The following is a 17,337-nucleotide window of genomic DNA, read 5'->3' on the forward strand; positions in this document are numbered from 1 at the left end:
CTCAATATTTATCTTTCTTGAAGCATGATGCATTTTTTAGTATTCCTTCGATGAATAGAAAGTTAAAAAAGAAGAGCATTAATTTGAAAATAAAAAATCTGGTAACACTTTAGTTTAGGGTCCAATTCTCACTATTAACTAAATGCGTATTAGCATGCATATCACTAGGATATTGGCTGTTTATTTATACTTATAAAGCACATATTAATGCCAAATTCTGCATATTCTACATCACATAATCTTACCCAATACCTAAACTTAACCTTACTATAAAAAAGCAGTAATTGGGCGTTTTTATATATATATATATATGAATCAAACACATGACATTGGTGTGCAAGAATCATGCTGTTTGAGCTACAAGAACAAATGCTGTGTTCCCATACTGCTTAGTGCTTTCTGAATGCTGTTCACTGTATACTTTTTGTAGTATGCTACATCCCAAATTCCGGAAATGTTGAGATGTTTTTTAAATTTGAATAAAATGAAAACTAAAAGACTTTCAGATCACATGAGCCAATGTTTTATTCACAATAGAACATAGATAACATAACAAATGTTTAAACGTCGAAATTTTACACTTTTATCCACTAAATGAGCTCATTTCAAATTTGATGCCTGCTACAGGTCTCAAAAAAGTTTGGACGGGGTCAACAAATGGCTGAAAAAACAAGAAATTTTGAAAAGATTCAGCTGGGAGAACACCTAGCAACTTTGAGTTAATTGATATCAGGTCTGTAACATGATTAGCTATAAAAAACAATGTCTTAGAGAGGCAGAGTCTCTCAGAAGTAAAGATGGGCAGAGCTGTGAAAGAGTGCGTAAAAAGATTGTGGAATACTTTAAAACAATGTTCCTCAATGTCAAATTGCAAAGGCTTTGCAAATCAAGAATCAATCAAAAAAAAGATTCAGAGAAACTTGAGAAATCTCTGTGCGTAAGGGACAAGGCCGAAGACATTTATTGGATGCCCGTGGTATTCGGGCCCTCAGACGACACTGCATCACTCATCAGCATGATTGTGTCAATGACATTACTAAATGGGCCCAGGAATACTTCCAGAAACCACATTTCATAAACACAATCCACAGTGCCATCTGCAGATGCCAACTGAAGCTTTATCATGCAAAAAGGAAGCCATATGTGAACATGGTCCATCTCTGATGGAATGGGGGTGCATAAGTGCATACGGTATGGGCAGCTTGTAAGTTTTGGAAGGCACTATGAATGCTGAAAGGTGTATAAAGGTTTTAGAGCAACATATGCTCCCCTCCAGACGTCGTCTATTTCAGGGAAGGCCTTGTGTATTTCAGCAGAACAATGCAAAACCAGTAGTTCAGATCTTTCACCTATAAAGAAAAATACGTCAAAGACAACCACAAACTCTTCAGCAGCTGGAAGTCTATATCAAGCAAGAATGGGACCAAATTTCAACACCAAAACTCCAGAAACTCATAACCTCGATACCCAGATGTCTTCACACTGTTTTGAATAGAAGGAGATGCTACACCATGGTAAACATGCCCCCGTCCCAACTATTTTGAGACCTGTAGCAGGCATCAAATTTGAAATGAGCTCATTTTGTGCATAAAATTGTAAAATTTCTCAGTTTAAACATTTATGTTATCTATGCTCTATTGTGAATAAAATATTGGCTCATGTGATTTGAAACTCTTTTAGTTTGCGTTTTATTCAAATTTAAAAAACGTCTCAACATTTCCGGGGGGTTTTGTATTGTACATCATCGTCATGTGACCTCTTATTGTGCATGTTTAATTCACCAGGTGGTTTCCAGTTGTCATCTCAGACATAAATACTGTATTGTGCATTTTTAATGCAATTTTGGCTTTACTTTTGGTAGTCTTTTGGTTGCACAGTACATCCTGCTGGAATAGTACGAGTAGTATGGTTATGTGTGAAATTACATGCCAACATTCAGAAACATACCCCAAATGCTTTAATTCTCATATTAATGTTCTGTACGCATGTTGAAATTGATTGCTTTGTTTTTTTGTGTGTGTGGTTATGATTTATAACGGTCTATAAGGGGGGGTTTGCTGGTATTAGTTAACATGACCTGAAGGCAAACATCCAATCAAGTGTAATGAAGTTATGGAGAAATGAGAAAATGAGCAGTGTATGTACATGGACGGTAAAAGGACAGATTCATTAAAGATAATCGGCAGTCTGTGATGTCCAAACCCATTGTGGGCCTGAACGAGATTCGTCCTCCTTTACCTGCCATTAACACTTAATTTAATCAGGGGATGATTGCATCTGATTTGATAGAATACGTTTGGCACTCTCTAATAGCCTCCGTAATCAACATGAATAAACTTTACAGCACAAAGCAAATTGGGCAGAATGAACGTGACAGTTATTTTAGTAATGCAGCAACATCATTTTAAGGGGAAAACAAATTAACATGAGCTTAACTGATTTTCCAAAGTGTTTCCTTTCTTAACTCCTCCATAGTCATCATGTAGATGTAGTTGTTTTTATTCAAAAGGACTAAAGCCCAAAGTATATTCACTTTTTATGGGTACACGAGGGTCAGTGTACAGTGTACGTGACAGAAGAGTCATCAGAATTTCGTCATCAGAAGAGTATGTGCACCATTGGATTTTTGTAACCGCGCACATGCACATTTAATATTATTTGCAGTAATTCATTTTTCCACTATGTGGCAATCATGCCATGGAGGTGTGGATTCACAAGGTAGTTGAAGAAAAACTACATAAAACGGACAGGAACTCATGCAAGCTACAGTGACAGAGGAGGCCTACATACAGTGGGTATGGAAAGTATTCAGACCCCCTTAAATTTTTCACTCTTTGTTATATTGAAGCCATTTGCTAAAATCATTTAAATTCATTTTTTTTCCTCATTAATGTACACACAGCACCCCATATTGACAGAAAAACACAGAATTGTTGACATTTTTGCAGATTTATTAAAAAAAGAAAAAAAGAAATATCACATGGTCCTAAGTATTCAGACCCTTTGCTCTGACACTCATATATTTAACTCAGGTGCTGTCCATTTCTTCTGATCATCCTTGAGATGGTTCTACACCTTCACTTGAGTCCAGCTGTGTTTGATTATACTGATTCAGACTTGATTAGGAAAGCCACACACCTGTCTATATAAGACCTTACAGCTCGCAGTGCATGTCAGAGCAAATGAGAATCATGAGGTCAAAGGAACTGCCTGAAGAGCTCAGAGACAGAATTGTGGCAAGGCACAGATCTGGCCAAGGTTACAAAAAAATTTCTGCTGCAATTAAGGTTCCTAAGAGCACAGTGGCCTCCATAATCCTTAAATGGAAGATTTTTGGGATGACCAGAACCCTTCCTAGAGCTGGCCGTCCGGCAAAACTGAGCTATCAGGGGAGAAGAGCCTTGGTGAGAGAGGTAAAGAAGAACCCAAAGATCACTGTGGCTGAGCTCCAGAGATGCAGTCGGGAAGATGGGAGAAAGTTGTAGAAAGTCGTAGAAAGTCAACCATCACTGCAGCCCTCCACCAGTCGGGGCTTTATGGCAGAGTGGCCCGACGGAAGCCTCTCCTCAGTGCAAGACACATGAAAGGTCCCCGCCTGAAGGACTCCAAGATGGTGAGAAATAAGATTCTCTGGTCTGATGAGACCAAGATAGACTTTTTGGCCTTAATTCTAAGCGGTATATGTGGAGAAAATCAGGCACTGCTCATCACCCGTCCAATACAGTCCCAACAGTGAAGCATGGTGGTGGCAGCATCATGCTGTGGGGGTGTTTTTCAGCTGCAGGGACAGGACGACTGGTTGCAATTGAGGGAAAGATGAATGCGGCCAAGTACAGGGATATCCTGGACGAAAACCTTCTCCAGAGTGCTCAGGACCTCAGACTGGGCCGAAGGTTTACCTTCCAACAAGACAATGACCCTAAACACACAGCTAAAATAACGAAGGAGTGGCTTCACAACAACTCTGTGACTGTTCTTGAATGGCCCAGCCAGAGCCCTGACTTAAACCCAATTGAGCATCTCTGGAGAGACCTAAAAATGGCTGTCCACCAACGTTTACCATCCTACCTGACAGAACTGGAGAGGATCTACAAGGAGGAATGGCAGAGGATCCCCAAATCCAGGTGTGAAAAACTTGTTGCATCTTTCCCAAAAATACTCATGGCTGTATTAGATCAAAAGGGTGCTTCTACTAAATACTGAGCAAAGGGTCTGAATACTTAGGACCATGTGATATTCCAGTTTTTCATTTTTAATAAATCTGCAAAAATGTCAACAGTTCAGTGTTTTTCTGTCAATATGGGGTGCTGTGTGTACATTAATGAGGAAAAAAAATAACTTAAATGATTTTAGCAAATGGCTGCAAGATAACAAAGATTGAAAAATTTAAGGAGGTCTGAATACTTTCCGTACCCACTGTAGACGAGAGATTGTGCGAGAGATTAGAAATACCCTCATTTGTACAGCTCTAACATTAAAGAACACAAAGATGTTTACATGGGTTGTAACTCATGCTTAGAGATTGCTCAAAACTTTGCATGCGTCAAACGCCTGTGTACACGCACGAGTCAAATGAAGTATACTTTCCAAGGCTGTGCGTTCGAATGTGTGTGTACACTAGCATACGTGTAAAAAAAAAACCCAGGGCTTTAGAGACCGTTCCCCTGGAGTTATGGAGTTATCCGTGATTAAAGAGTTTACTTTAACTTTTACTAATATATATATATATATATATATATATATATATATATATATATATATATATATATATATATATATATATATATATATATATATATATATATATATATATATATATATATATATATATATATACATAATTAATCCTGTACATGATTAATCCTTTTGAGTAATCCTTAGAGTACCATATAAATATTTTGGTACATAAATGTCAATATTATGGTATGTAAAAGTACTGTCCTTTACCAAAAAAATGCATAGGCGGTACCGTGGTAACATGATGGTTTATGGTAATTTTATGGTATGTTATAAGGTAATACTATATACCTTGGTACTGAAATTCATGTACTTCAGTATGTACATGGCACTCCATGGTACTGCCAAGGTATATGTCCAAAATACCATGGTATTTGTCATGTAAATAGCATGGTACATGAATTTCAGTTTCATGACACATTTAAAAGTACCAACAAAAAAAAAAAAAACATGGTACAATTCCATCAGATGGTAATACTACTGTATATTACTTTGAAATATACCATGTTACTGAAATTCATGTATTTCAGTATTAACAAAGAACTTCATGGTCTTTCCTAGAATATCATCATCATCAAAAAACAAAACAAAAAAAAAACAACCCACTGTATTACTGTGGTACCATGCCAGGAAAAAATATACATAAATAAAAATGTTGTATTGTTTTGGTAAATGTGCAAAAAATATTCCTTTTGATACTGTGTTATTGGTTTCTTTCCTTGGAAATTAAGCAGAAGCCACATGCAATATGTCTCCGGTTTGATCACTTCCCCAGTACAGTTTAATCCAGATGCATCCAGACATCATTCAGATGCACAAACACACACTTTAATATCTCAACGGCTTCCATAATGTGATTTCTGCCATCTCACAAATGCATCAAGTTTGCAGAGTTTCACTCCGAGCGTCTGATTGAAGAGAATCGCTGGTTGCGTTTGAGAATAAAGCCTGAAGGGTTTGATCATTAGAACTTAAAAGAAAGCGATAAAGGAGTTGATGTGCAGAAGTGCACTGATTTAAGCCGTCGTCTTTGTGTAAAAGGAGTTATACTACTCTTAAAAGCAGTGTCCCAAGTGACTGACGCAATATCCACCGTGCTTTTGTAACAAAGCGCACACGTGCATGCACTCTGCATTTATAACACCGCAGACTGTTTTTAACATCCTGATTTATTAAATACGCCGCTCGCCCTCGCGGCCTCCCTGTCTGACCTCAATTTAGTTGGAGGAAAAATGAAAGCGGATATATCTCCTGTCCGAGCGTTTCCAAGGATGTTTTGCAGTAACGTTAAGAATGAGAGCGGATCTGTCTCCGGTTGAGCGTCGGAGAGAAGTGAGCGGAATCAGGACCCCTGTCGCGCCCAGAGAGCGCAGGATGAAAGCCGTCATGGGTCGAAAAGGAAAAAGAAGTGATTTCCCTCTTCTTTTGGAGTGTTGAAAGACTTGGAGTGTGTGTATCTCCCCTCCCTGTGTCAGCCCCGCTCCCATGAGCCTCCTCTCTCTGTGCGCGGCGGTTCGGGGAGTCACCTCCTTTGCCAGGTACACAACAGGAGCACGACTCCTCTCTGAGCCGCGCCGAGCTGAACTTTTTCAGGGGAAGAAAGGGAAGACGGAAGATTAAAAACAGCCCTGTGATGTGGAGAGCCGAGTCGCCTCCTGAGGATTCCTGGCATAATAATTTAAATGATCAAATGATCCAGAGGAGACTTGTTAGCGCAGAAACAGCCTCCTAGTTGGCCCCATGGGCCCCTCACTGAGACACATGCATTGCAAAACAGCTCCTCTGTTGTGCTAAAGAATCTCACCTTTTTTATATATATATATGCTATTTCTTTTTTGGGTGACTTTTTATCCTCTTCTACTTTGTTGGATTTGTCTAGATAAGTATTTGGGAGCAAGTTAAGCAGCTGAGGTTGGTGGTTTTTAGGCCTGATATGGAGCGAATATCTTGATTCGTTCTGATGTGGGATGTTTTGGTAACACTTTAAAATAAGGATCCATTTGTTAACTACATGAACTAACAATGAGCAACACTTCTAAAGCATTTATTAATCTTAGTTAATGTTAATACATTGAAAAGTTGTATGTTGTATTTTATTTAATGGACATGAGCTAACATGAACTAACAATGAACATTTGTACTTGTATTAATTAATGTTAAAAAATAATAAATGCTGTAACAAATGTATTGCTCATTGTTAGATTTATTTTTGGCGATTTTTGCCTTTATTGTGATGGGATAATATAGCGTAGACAGGAAGTGAGGTGGGAGAGAGAGAGAGACAGGGGGACAGGATCTGGAAAGGTCTGCGAGCCGGGACTCGAACTCGGGTCCCCCTGACGCGCACAAGCGCTACATGGCAGTGCTGCCCACAAGGCTATCGGCACTGACATTGCTCAATGTTAATGCATTAACTAATGCTAACTAATGGGACCTTATTGTAAAATTGATTGTTATCGATGTTTTACATAGGAATGAGACCTAACATGGCAAATTAAATAAGCAAATGAAAAAAATCTGGTCATTTCACAATAGGAATCCACAGGATCAGGACATTTAGAAGAGGGTGAAAAAGTTCCCCATGCAGATTTACCACACTGACTGACAGAAAGCTGTTTGGTTTTAAAGTGACTTCTATGTGAGCGCTGCTACATGAATCAGTACACTATTGGGCTCTTTTCGCCCACTAAATTTAGCTGAACTTCCGCTAATGTGGCCGCGCATTATTGTAGCTTTGTTATGTGTGTGTTCGTACAGATCCAGCTCCGCTGCTGGAGGCCACACAGGAGCGTCTGGCAGAACTTCAGCGTTCGGCCGCTGACGGTGATGCTCTGGTCACAGAAATCTCTGAGAACTGGAGGAGACACCTGGAGTGCCTTGACAAAGCAGGTCAGATCCTACACACACACACGTTAGAAATGTTAGACATACACTACTATTCATAAGGCATGGGTAAGATTTTTTAATGTTTTTGAAAGAAGTCTTCTGCTCACCAAGGCTGCATTTATTTGATCAAAGATATTTATGTATATATATATTACAATTTCAAATAACTGTTTTTTATTTGAGTATATTTTAAAAGGTCATTTATTCCTGTGGTGCAAAGCTGAATTTTCAGCATCGTTACTCCAGTCTTCAGAAATCATTTAGGTTGCACTTGTTATTCCAAAGAGAATGTGGACTGGTTACAATGTTCATTTAAATAACTGTGTTTAGAACACATAGAGGAGGGGTCTGTTACCGTGGAGACAGGGGAGGCGTCGACACAGCGGCCCCACATGATGACACCAAACAGCACACAGAACGCCCAGGATGGAGATGCCCCGCTCCAAAACCATCAGGACCCGCAGGAAGGGTATGTGACCCACAGGAAGATTTGAAAGAATTTGTTTTAGTATTTTAACTGCTTAATGCATACTGCCTGTGCTGTATATGTACATAACAATGTGTGAATGATATGCTGATTGTTTGTCACAGTCGAGTTCATTGCATTATGGGATTCTGCATCTCACACTGTGTACTCTGTTATATACTCTGCATACTTTACAGAAGTAGTACAAATAGAATGCTACCGTATTCTGTCACCAAATAAGATGTTTACATGAAATCAGCTGTGGGTTTCCAGAGATCCATTCAGCGGCTTCATAATTTCTCAGCAGGGGTTTCAGTCACTTCCTGTTCTGATCTTTGCGCTGTCTCACCGTTTCCACAGGGAGGAACATGAATCAGACATTTCGCTGCCTGTCAGACTCGGTCAGGCTGAGGACCGGATCAAAGCGCTTCAGTCATGTAAGATCCATATCAAACACTGAGGTCATCTGAGGCTTGATATAAGGTCAGAGGTCAATAATTGCACCTGTTTCTCTGTCTCACAGCACTGAACTCGGCCCGAACGGAACTGCTGGAACTGAGGTGTAAATACGACAAGGAAATGGCGGAAAAGTAAGACACTTATTCACGGTGGCAACTGAAAACATGTGTCCATGTTATGCTGATGTTGGTTATTCATTGAAATAGTTTCTGCGATTCCATCTCAAGCTAGATGTTTGATTTGTCTTGCAAATGACATAACAGAAATGGAGCATCTTTTTTCCTCTCTGTTGCTTCTGTGAACGGCACACAAAACCTCTATCTCCAGTCTGATCTAAAATTGAACTTCTCTGACCCTAGTTAAAGGTTTAAAGTTAGTCAAATACTCAACCTTAACTCAATCAGATGTTTTTTAATGCATATCTTTGTGATTCCTTACTGAAACCAGCACAACCAGCTCACAAGGGTTCAAAATCTCTCTAAGGCTGCTTTCACACTAGCACTTTTGGTGCGCAATCATACTAAATCACGAAAACCCAACTAAACTAAAACTCAGAAGTTTAAAAAGAAGAAGAATGTGAGCAACTCTATCCATTTTGGCGCCTTTTCCTTCATAGCCGCTACAGTACCTTGCAACATGGCTAGCTTGACGACGCAAGCGTACCAAGGTTCGGACCCAAATAATATAATGTGAACAAGGTGGGAGGGGGACCAAGCAATCAAACAAAGTGTGAAAACACCCTAAAACCCTTGAGAATAGTCTGTTTCTGACTAAGCTGTTTTTTTTTTAGCAAGGTTGCATTGGGTTTATAATGTTTGTAGTTAATAGTAATTCATAATTGTATAATTTATAAATTATAATAACTTAATAATTTTTCTAATATTAGTATGTCTAATATTATTTTTATTTTTTTTCTCATTTTGTAGGAACTTTATCTTTGAGTCATTTTTAATTTAATTCAAATTTGATCTTTTGCCAGTATCTGTCAGGTTGATTCATGAGTTATATATTTATATTTATATTTTTTAGGTACAGTTGGTTTATTTAACATGCAGTATTTAACATCTTTTGTTTGATTAACATTAATGACACAGACGGGTATTTTAGGCTGCTGTCACTTTAAGACCGAATGATTGGATCCACTTGGATACACTGACAGGTCACTTAAAGGATTAGTTCACTTTCAAATGAAAATTACCCCAAGCTTTACTCACCCTCAAGCCATATTAGGTGTATATGACTTTCTTCTTTCTGATGAACACAATCGGAGTTATATTAATAAATATCCTGAAGCATCCAAGCTTTATAATGGCAGTGAACGGGACGAGTATGAAGCTCAAGAAAGTGCATCCATCCATTATAAACATACTCCACACGGCTTCGGGGGGGTTAATAAAGGCCTTCTTGAAGCAAAGCGATGTGTTTGTGTGAGAAAAATATCTATATTTAACAAGTTATGAAGTAAAATATCCAGTTTCCAGACCGCCTTCCGTATTCTTCAAAAAGCTTACGCTGTACGCCCTATGCCTTCCCTATTCAACTTACAGAGCTGACACAACGCCAGTTCCGTTTTTTCTGTAATTTGAATATGGAAGGCAGTCTGGCGGAAGCTGGATATTTAACTTAATAAACTCATCGCTTCGCTTAATAAGGCCTTTATTCACCCTCCGGAGCCGTGTGGAGTATGTTTATGATGGATGGATGTGGATGGAGACAATTTCTTCAGCTCATACTCATTTGGTAACACATTACTACCATTAATAAAGCTCTGATTCGTCAGGATATGTATTAATATTTCTCTGATTGTCTTCGTCAGAAAGAAGAAAGTCATATACACCTATAATGGCTTGAGGGTGAATAAAGCTTGGGCTGATTTTCATTTAAAAGAGAACTAATCCTTTAAGCCATAACCGACCGTATTTACTCCACATAATGGGCATTTTGACAACTGTGCCTCTATTTGATCATTCGGCGTAAAGTTGAGAGAGCACTTCTGTTGTGTATCATTCTGCACAATACCACATTGTGTTCTTCTTTTAACAACTTACTGCGCAAAAAATTGCATTCCAGGGGGTAAATTTGCGTTTTTGGCGGGGCTCTCCTGGTAAAATTCGCATTCCAGGGGCAAAATATCATGTTATTTGGGATCGATTCAACCCGCGGACATGAAAAACAACCCGCGGAAACAGTGCTAAAGTAGCCCAATTCTGCTGGAAAACCACAGACTTGGCAACACTGGCTCAGCGCTCTCTAAAATCCCACCTTCACTAACTGTTAATCGGTAATGAATTGTGATTGGATGGTAATTTGGTTCTCCAAAATATACTATGACCTGATTGGCAAGCTTTGATTAGGCTATTCTCACGTGACTGAATTGAAACTATGCCTACTACTCACTTTTATGATCACCTAGCAAAAACAATTAAGGAAAGAAGAAATACAGGATTTTTTCACAATAAGTCAGGACACTAAAAATAGAGCTGGAATACGGGACTGTCCTGGGAAAAACAGAATATCTGCTCACCATAATTTTTTGTCACAGTCGAGTGCATTGCATTATGGGTTACCGCATATCACACAGTGCAATCTGTTATGTACTTCACAAAATATTATGCACATATATTATAATTACAAATTAAATAATATTACATTATTTCCTTTACAACTTAATGCTCGTGCAGACCTTTTAAAATTAGCCCTCTGTATTCACCGACTGAAAAGCGTTTAATAGATTTGCTCTATTCAGATTGTCATAATAGTTTCAGAAAATCATATTAAACCTGAAATAAATCTGCTCCAGTTCAGACCTGAGATCATAGATTTCCTTCTGAGCTTTGGTAAGTTCAGATCAAGAGGATATTTTAATTTCTGTTCAGTTGACAAATTTTCACCTGATTCTCTTTCTGCAGCGTACGGCGGCCGCTGATGATACGATTGCATTAGCGATCTTGACTTAGACAGGCAGCAGACTTAGAAACTTAAAGGCCCGTGCGGCTCGCGAGTGCGCTCAACGGCCCTCTCTTCGGACTAAATTTCTCTGATTGTGCTCTTAAAGCGAATCTCGTCTAATTGAGAAGGTATCTTTGTTTAGCGCAACCTCAGAGACTCGCATGTTTAATCAATCTTTCACTTCTCTTTATTCCGCTGCCTCTCCACCTTTTGAAAATCAACTCCCTGATGGCTGAGAGGAAACTGTTGAACTTCAAACAAACCTTATGAATAATCTCCCCGAGACGCTATTCAAATGAGAGCTCTCTGATTGTGCCGAGCGCGCGTGTGTGGGCATGTTGGGATACGATGATGCCGAACGCAGCGCTAGATAAGATATGACTCACTCGACTCTAATGACAGCAAACCTTGCATTTTAGTGACTTCAGTGTCTCCCTTAAGAACTTTTGAACTTGTTCATTTATTTATTTCTTCTATTTGTGGTTTACGGGGTTTCTCTGGAGTGCAGCACAAAGGACACTTTTTAGGCAGATGCGTGTGCACCTCGGTGTAAATACTGTGGTTGCGTTTGGGGGTTTTCGGTATTGTTTCTGCTGTGTGATGTAGCACTGTATAATTTTTGTATCCAACATCAGTGTTTTCCGATATATATAGTGATTGTGAAAGAGACATCACATCTTTCCATTCTATCATCTTCGCTTGCCGCAGTCAAAAACATGCATGAATGTTCAACTTGAACATGAGCTTGCTGAATCCAGAACTTTTCCTGGATTCACATGTGAAGTTCTTACTTCCAGCTATGTCCTGCTAAATATATATATATATATATATATATATATATATATATATATATATATATATATATATATATATATATATATATATATATATATATAATTTTTTTTTTTTACAAATTTATAGATTAATAAAAAATATTATTAAAAATATTAGAAAAATATTAAAAAGGTATTTTACATATATGTATATAACATTATATAATCTATAATTATATTTATGTACAGAATATTTTACTAAATAAAATATTTAAAAATGTTACTATTTTTACATATTTTTAATCAATTTTTATTTTTTTAAGTTAAAAGTAAAAGTTATTCATTTACACTTTAAAAACAGTTTGTTAAACATAGCATGTTTATTATTTATGTTTATAAACAATTATCAATATTACTGTTTTAGTTAATATATAGCATCAAGGGTCTGTTAACTAGCTAATAGCTATGATAGTTTAACATTAGCAAACTTAATGTAGTCAACTACTTTTTAGTTTTTCAACAGCTTTTTACTGTTCTTTAAAGGGGACATGGTGTTTGAACGTAAATGTGTGTCAGCAGTGTGTACACAACAACCTTTTGATAAAAATCTACCAACACCTTTTTTATCCCCATAAGCTACGGTGGCCAACACAGGACAAAGATGTCTGAGACAGCAGAAAGTAGCCAGTCAAGCATAACTTTGTGTGTATTTGACAGTTTAAGGGCAATAAGACATGAAAGAGAACTTAGTTTAATACTCACAGCACACGCCATCTGACATCCAGCTTTCTGTGCGCATGCTTCAGGTGTGTGCGCTCAGAAAACCATATATTGATACTATATAACCATATACTGCAATAGACATGATAATCAAAACCAGATGTTTTAGTTTTTGGCAGAGTATCAGAGGCACGAGTTGTACAGACTCCGCCCTCTTCTAGAAAGTGGGGTTTGGCAGCAGCAGCTCATTTACATTTAAAGATACATGCACGAAAACAGCATGCTTTTCCCTCCACTCAAAAATGGGCATTTACAAGATGGTTTAATAAATGATATGTGGGGTATTTTGAGCCCCCGTCCACAGTCCGCATGACATAATTTTCGTGCAGCCCAATTTTTGTAGTTCGCATACTACAGCACATGTGCGAGTGACTTGAGCGCTTGAAAGCAAAATCCACTAGATAGTGCTGAACGTCTTTCTGGATTCACAGCCAAATGAGTATACTTTGAAAGTCTCGTGCGCTGACCTGTGCACAAGATGGAGGGAACACAGAAAATGAAGTATACCCTGGCCTTGAGACTTATATTACATCTTGTAAAAAGGGACATAATAGGTCCCCTTTTAATTACTTTATATGTAGCGTGTGGCTTGGCAAAAACAAACTTCCCCACGTTGGTACTAAGTTTACCTGTTACTCTGCACTTTTTATCACTGGCATGAATCTGTGTGCAACTGCATGATGTGAGCATTAAACGTGACGGTGGTTTGATGTTTAATGTGGTTTGTGTCTTCCAGAGTGGAGGAAATGGGAGCGCTAATGGCGAACCTGGAGAAGGCCAACCAGGTGAGTGCGGTGCCCTCCTCTCAGCCTTTGATTGAGACGCTGCGTCGTGAAGATAATCACCTTCGTAATCAAGCTTTGAGTTTAATTAGACGCCCCTGCAGCCCCTCTTCCTCCCCCACCACCCTCCTCGTCCTCGCTCTCGCAGGCCCGTGATTACCCGCCACTCTTTCCCATGGTGCCGTGCGAGCGGCGGAGGACAGGAGAGAGAGAGATGGATGCTGAGAGACGAGAGCGATGTGGCGAACGAGGAGGGCTGTTAGTTACCTCATTGCGCTGATTGCTTCCTTTTTTTCCACTGTGATTTGCTTTTTCTCCCTTTGCCAGCAGCTCTTAGATAAATGATTCGAAAATGAGTCATTAATTAGCAGGCCGAGTGTGACAGAGCAGGTAAACAGTTTGAGAAGAAAGTGCCTGCAAGTAAACACGCACCTCAGCAGAACGGAGGCAGACACGCGCTCGCTCTCGCTGTTTTACCTGCGGATGTTTCTCGGCACCTGTAAATCTCATCTGATTGGGGTTTCGAGGGCGTTCTTGTTCCATTCGGCCTGATTGTTCATTTCATTATGGATCTCTGAGAATGTTTGGCCCTGATTTGTATTGATGCTCAAATTGCCTTCCCAGTATTTTAGTGCACGCTGTCCTAAACAGTCCACATTAACAGGGACTGAGAAAGAGACACTTTCAGCATGCATAAAAATATCGAAGTGAGTGTCATTTACTTTAAAAAAAGATCTGACACCGTTTGAATTGATAAAACGGTGAAACTCAAGTCGAAAAGTATTAACACTAAAGTTCTACTTATAAATGTGTGAATGTCGTTGTGTTAGGTATAAAATATCAAAGCAAGTGTCATCTGTGCTCAAATGCTGCAGGAAATTTTTTCTGGAAACTACGTCCTCCTGGGAAGCTCCTGTGTACGAGTTGGGAAGTCATAATTATGATTCTCATTCAAGTGATTTTGATGTTAAAGTAAAATGGATGTTTTGGGGAAATTCTCTCTGTTTTCGCCTTATTGAAAAGACAGGAAGCTTTTTTTAGCACTGATGCGACAAAAAAAAGATGTACTTTAGGTGTGCAATTGATGCTTTATCTGTGGCTTTTATCATTTTTGTGCTGCTATAATGTAAGATGGGAAAAGTAGTGTAGTCGCTACACAGGAGTAGTATATTATCACAATTCTTAATCCATATTGATCTTTTAAAGCCTGACAGAACTGGTCAAACAGTTTATTAGACAAAATATTAAAAAAAAAATGAGGGTCATTTTTGATACATCAGACTTTTATGGCTCAAATTATGATATAGTGAGAATGGTGCTCAGACTCAAGGAGGAAAGAACACCTTAGTCCCAAACTGAGCAAAAATATGCAATATTATATGGCCGAAAAGATGAAATGCTGATGCTTGTAATATAAATCAGTGAGATCTTTATAACAGTATAGCAGACTCCTTACATATTTGCATATAAATATCAGATTTCACTCTATATCTGTCAATAATATGTCTTTGTTAGTTTTCAAAAAAAAGTTTGTTAGTGATCAAAGCTCTGTAGTTTTAAAACATATAATGTAATAAAATACAATGATTGAGAGATGAACAAATAAACTTTCCTCAAAAACCTGATGGATCTCATTTAAACTGGCATTTTAACATGATTTTTCTGAAAAGTGATGTCTGGATAATCAAGTAAACCCAAGTTGCTTCACTCCACTAAGTGTTCATCTTGAAATATTACTAACAATATAAAAGTTATTCTTATGTTTACTTAATAAAAATGAGTGCGGATTTCACATCAAAAAGACACGTGAAGCATGAGCTGAAGGATACTAAAAGACCTCTTACTTTCTTAAAAAGTATAAAATATCAATCTGACGACAGAAGGCATGTAGTAGATTGTGTGCAACAAGTTTTTATCATGATGATAAATTAGAAGCCTTAGAAATTTGAATCAAAGTTTACAGGGTTTAGTGCGATGCAAGTGTCTAAATACTTCTTAGGGTCATGGTACACACAAGCTGGATGTTCAGCTCCTCTATAAAGTTTTCCAAACTTGTCTGTTTGATGCCAGAGAGCGGATTTTGCCCAGAGGGAGGTGGAGAGGCTTAGGGAGCAGCTCGCCGGCACTCAGAGCACTTCTAAAGCCACTGGCCCATCAGAAGACCGACCCAAGGAGGTAAGAATGAGTCTCGCTTTTAGTTGAAAGCCGGACGCCTCGCCTTGCTGCAAATTGCCACCTTAACACGGCCAATCTGAAAGGGTTAGGGAATGATCACTTGCTCCCACACCACTGGAACCTCATTAGTGGCTCTTTGAGGCGATGTGATTATAGGAAGCCAGAGAGCAGGAGGATATTTTGAAGTTGAAAAGACAGTTTCATGTTGGCCATGCCACTCCCATCCCCCTGATCTCCTCCTCGCCTTTCATTTGTCGTCTCAGGAGAGGGAGCGCGACGAGCGAGACGAGGGCTCTCTGTCGCGGCTGGAGGTGGTGCTGTTCTCCAAGGACAGAGAGATCCTCAGACTGCTCGAGAATGTCCAGAGACTCCAGTTCACCTTACAGGAAGTCCAGGACTCATCAGCCAATCAGATAGCAGAGCTGGAGCGGCAGCTAGCCTATAAGTCAGAAGCTATAGAGGTGAGAGTATCCCTCAACTTCAAACTTCATTAATGTAGCTATAATATGAGGCCAGTAAATTATAGTTTAAAAGTATACATTTACCAGCAGCTCAGCTGTTTCCATGTAACTCGATGATCACTGCTGTCGATTTGTTTAGGTTTAAAGTAGACTACTCGTATACTACTCACATTTCCTTCATTAACATTTTCCACCCCTTGCACGTCGTTTATTAAACATTTTTGACTAATTTGATTATGCTTTCAGTTACCAATAAGAGTGTCATATGTATTTACATACATGAATAGTATTCTCAGTTCCATTTTACTGTTTACATTTACAGTACTTTTTTTAAAAGAAATTAATATGCACTAAGCATGCATTAAATTGATCAAAAGTGACAGTATTTCAAATAAATGCTGTTCTTTTGAACTTTCTATTCATCACAGAATCCTGAACAAAAATGTATCATGTTTTCCACAAAAAGCACAACTGTTTTTAGCCTTGATAATAATACGATATGTTACTTGAGCAGTATATTAGAATGATTTCTGAGGGATCATGTGACACAAAGACTGGAGTAATGATGCCGAAAATTCAGCTTTGATCACAGGAATACATTACATTTTAAAATATATTCAAATAGAAAACTGTTCTTTTATATTATAATAATATTTCACAATATTATTGTATATCAAATAAATGCAGCTTTGGTGAGCATAAAAATATTTTTTAAAAAACGTACCGACCCCCAACTTTTAGCTGATAATGTGTTTTTAAAGAATAATTTTAATTTTTTTAAGATGAGACTACAACTTTGTTAAAACTGTTAAAAACAAACATATTGGTTGCTTTTTCATCTGTTTGTCGTTTAGCTTCTGCCATGTAAT

The 17,337-nt window shown here is 38.4% G+C and overlaps 1 protein-coding gene across 1 annotated transcript in view; it reads left to right on the forward strand.

The window, feature by feature from the left end:
* cux2b (cut-like homeobox 2b) overlaps positions 1-17,337 on the forward strand; it is a 171,314-nt gene that overhangs the window by 141,804 nt on the left and 12,173 nt on the right. Inside the window, exons 5-11 of the mRNA XM_067393496.1 lie at positions 7,495-7,626; positions 7,954-8,092; positions 8,450-8,526; positions 8,613-8,679; positions 13,787-13,835; positions 15,903-16,007; positions 16,271-16,468. Coding sequence (XP_067249597.1) covers positions 7,495-7,626; positions 7,954-8,092; positions 8,450-8,526; positions 8,613-8,679; positions 13,787-13,835; positions 15,903-16,007; positions 16,271-16,468 — 767 coding nt within the window. The remainder of the gene's footprint in view (positions 1-7,494; positions 7,627-7,953; positions 8,093-8,449; positions 8,527-8,612; positions 8,680-13,786; positions 13,836-15,902; positions 16,008-16,270; positions 16,469-17,337) is intronic.

Source organism: Chanodichthys erythropterus, chromosome 9 (assembly GCF_024489055.1).
Source record: "Chanodichthys erythropterus isolate Z2021 chromosome 9, ASM2448905v1, whole genome shotgun sequence".
Lineage (NCBI taxonomy): Eukaryota > Metazoa > Chordata > Actinopteri > Cypriniformes > Xenocyprididae > Chanodichthys > Chanodichthys erythropterus.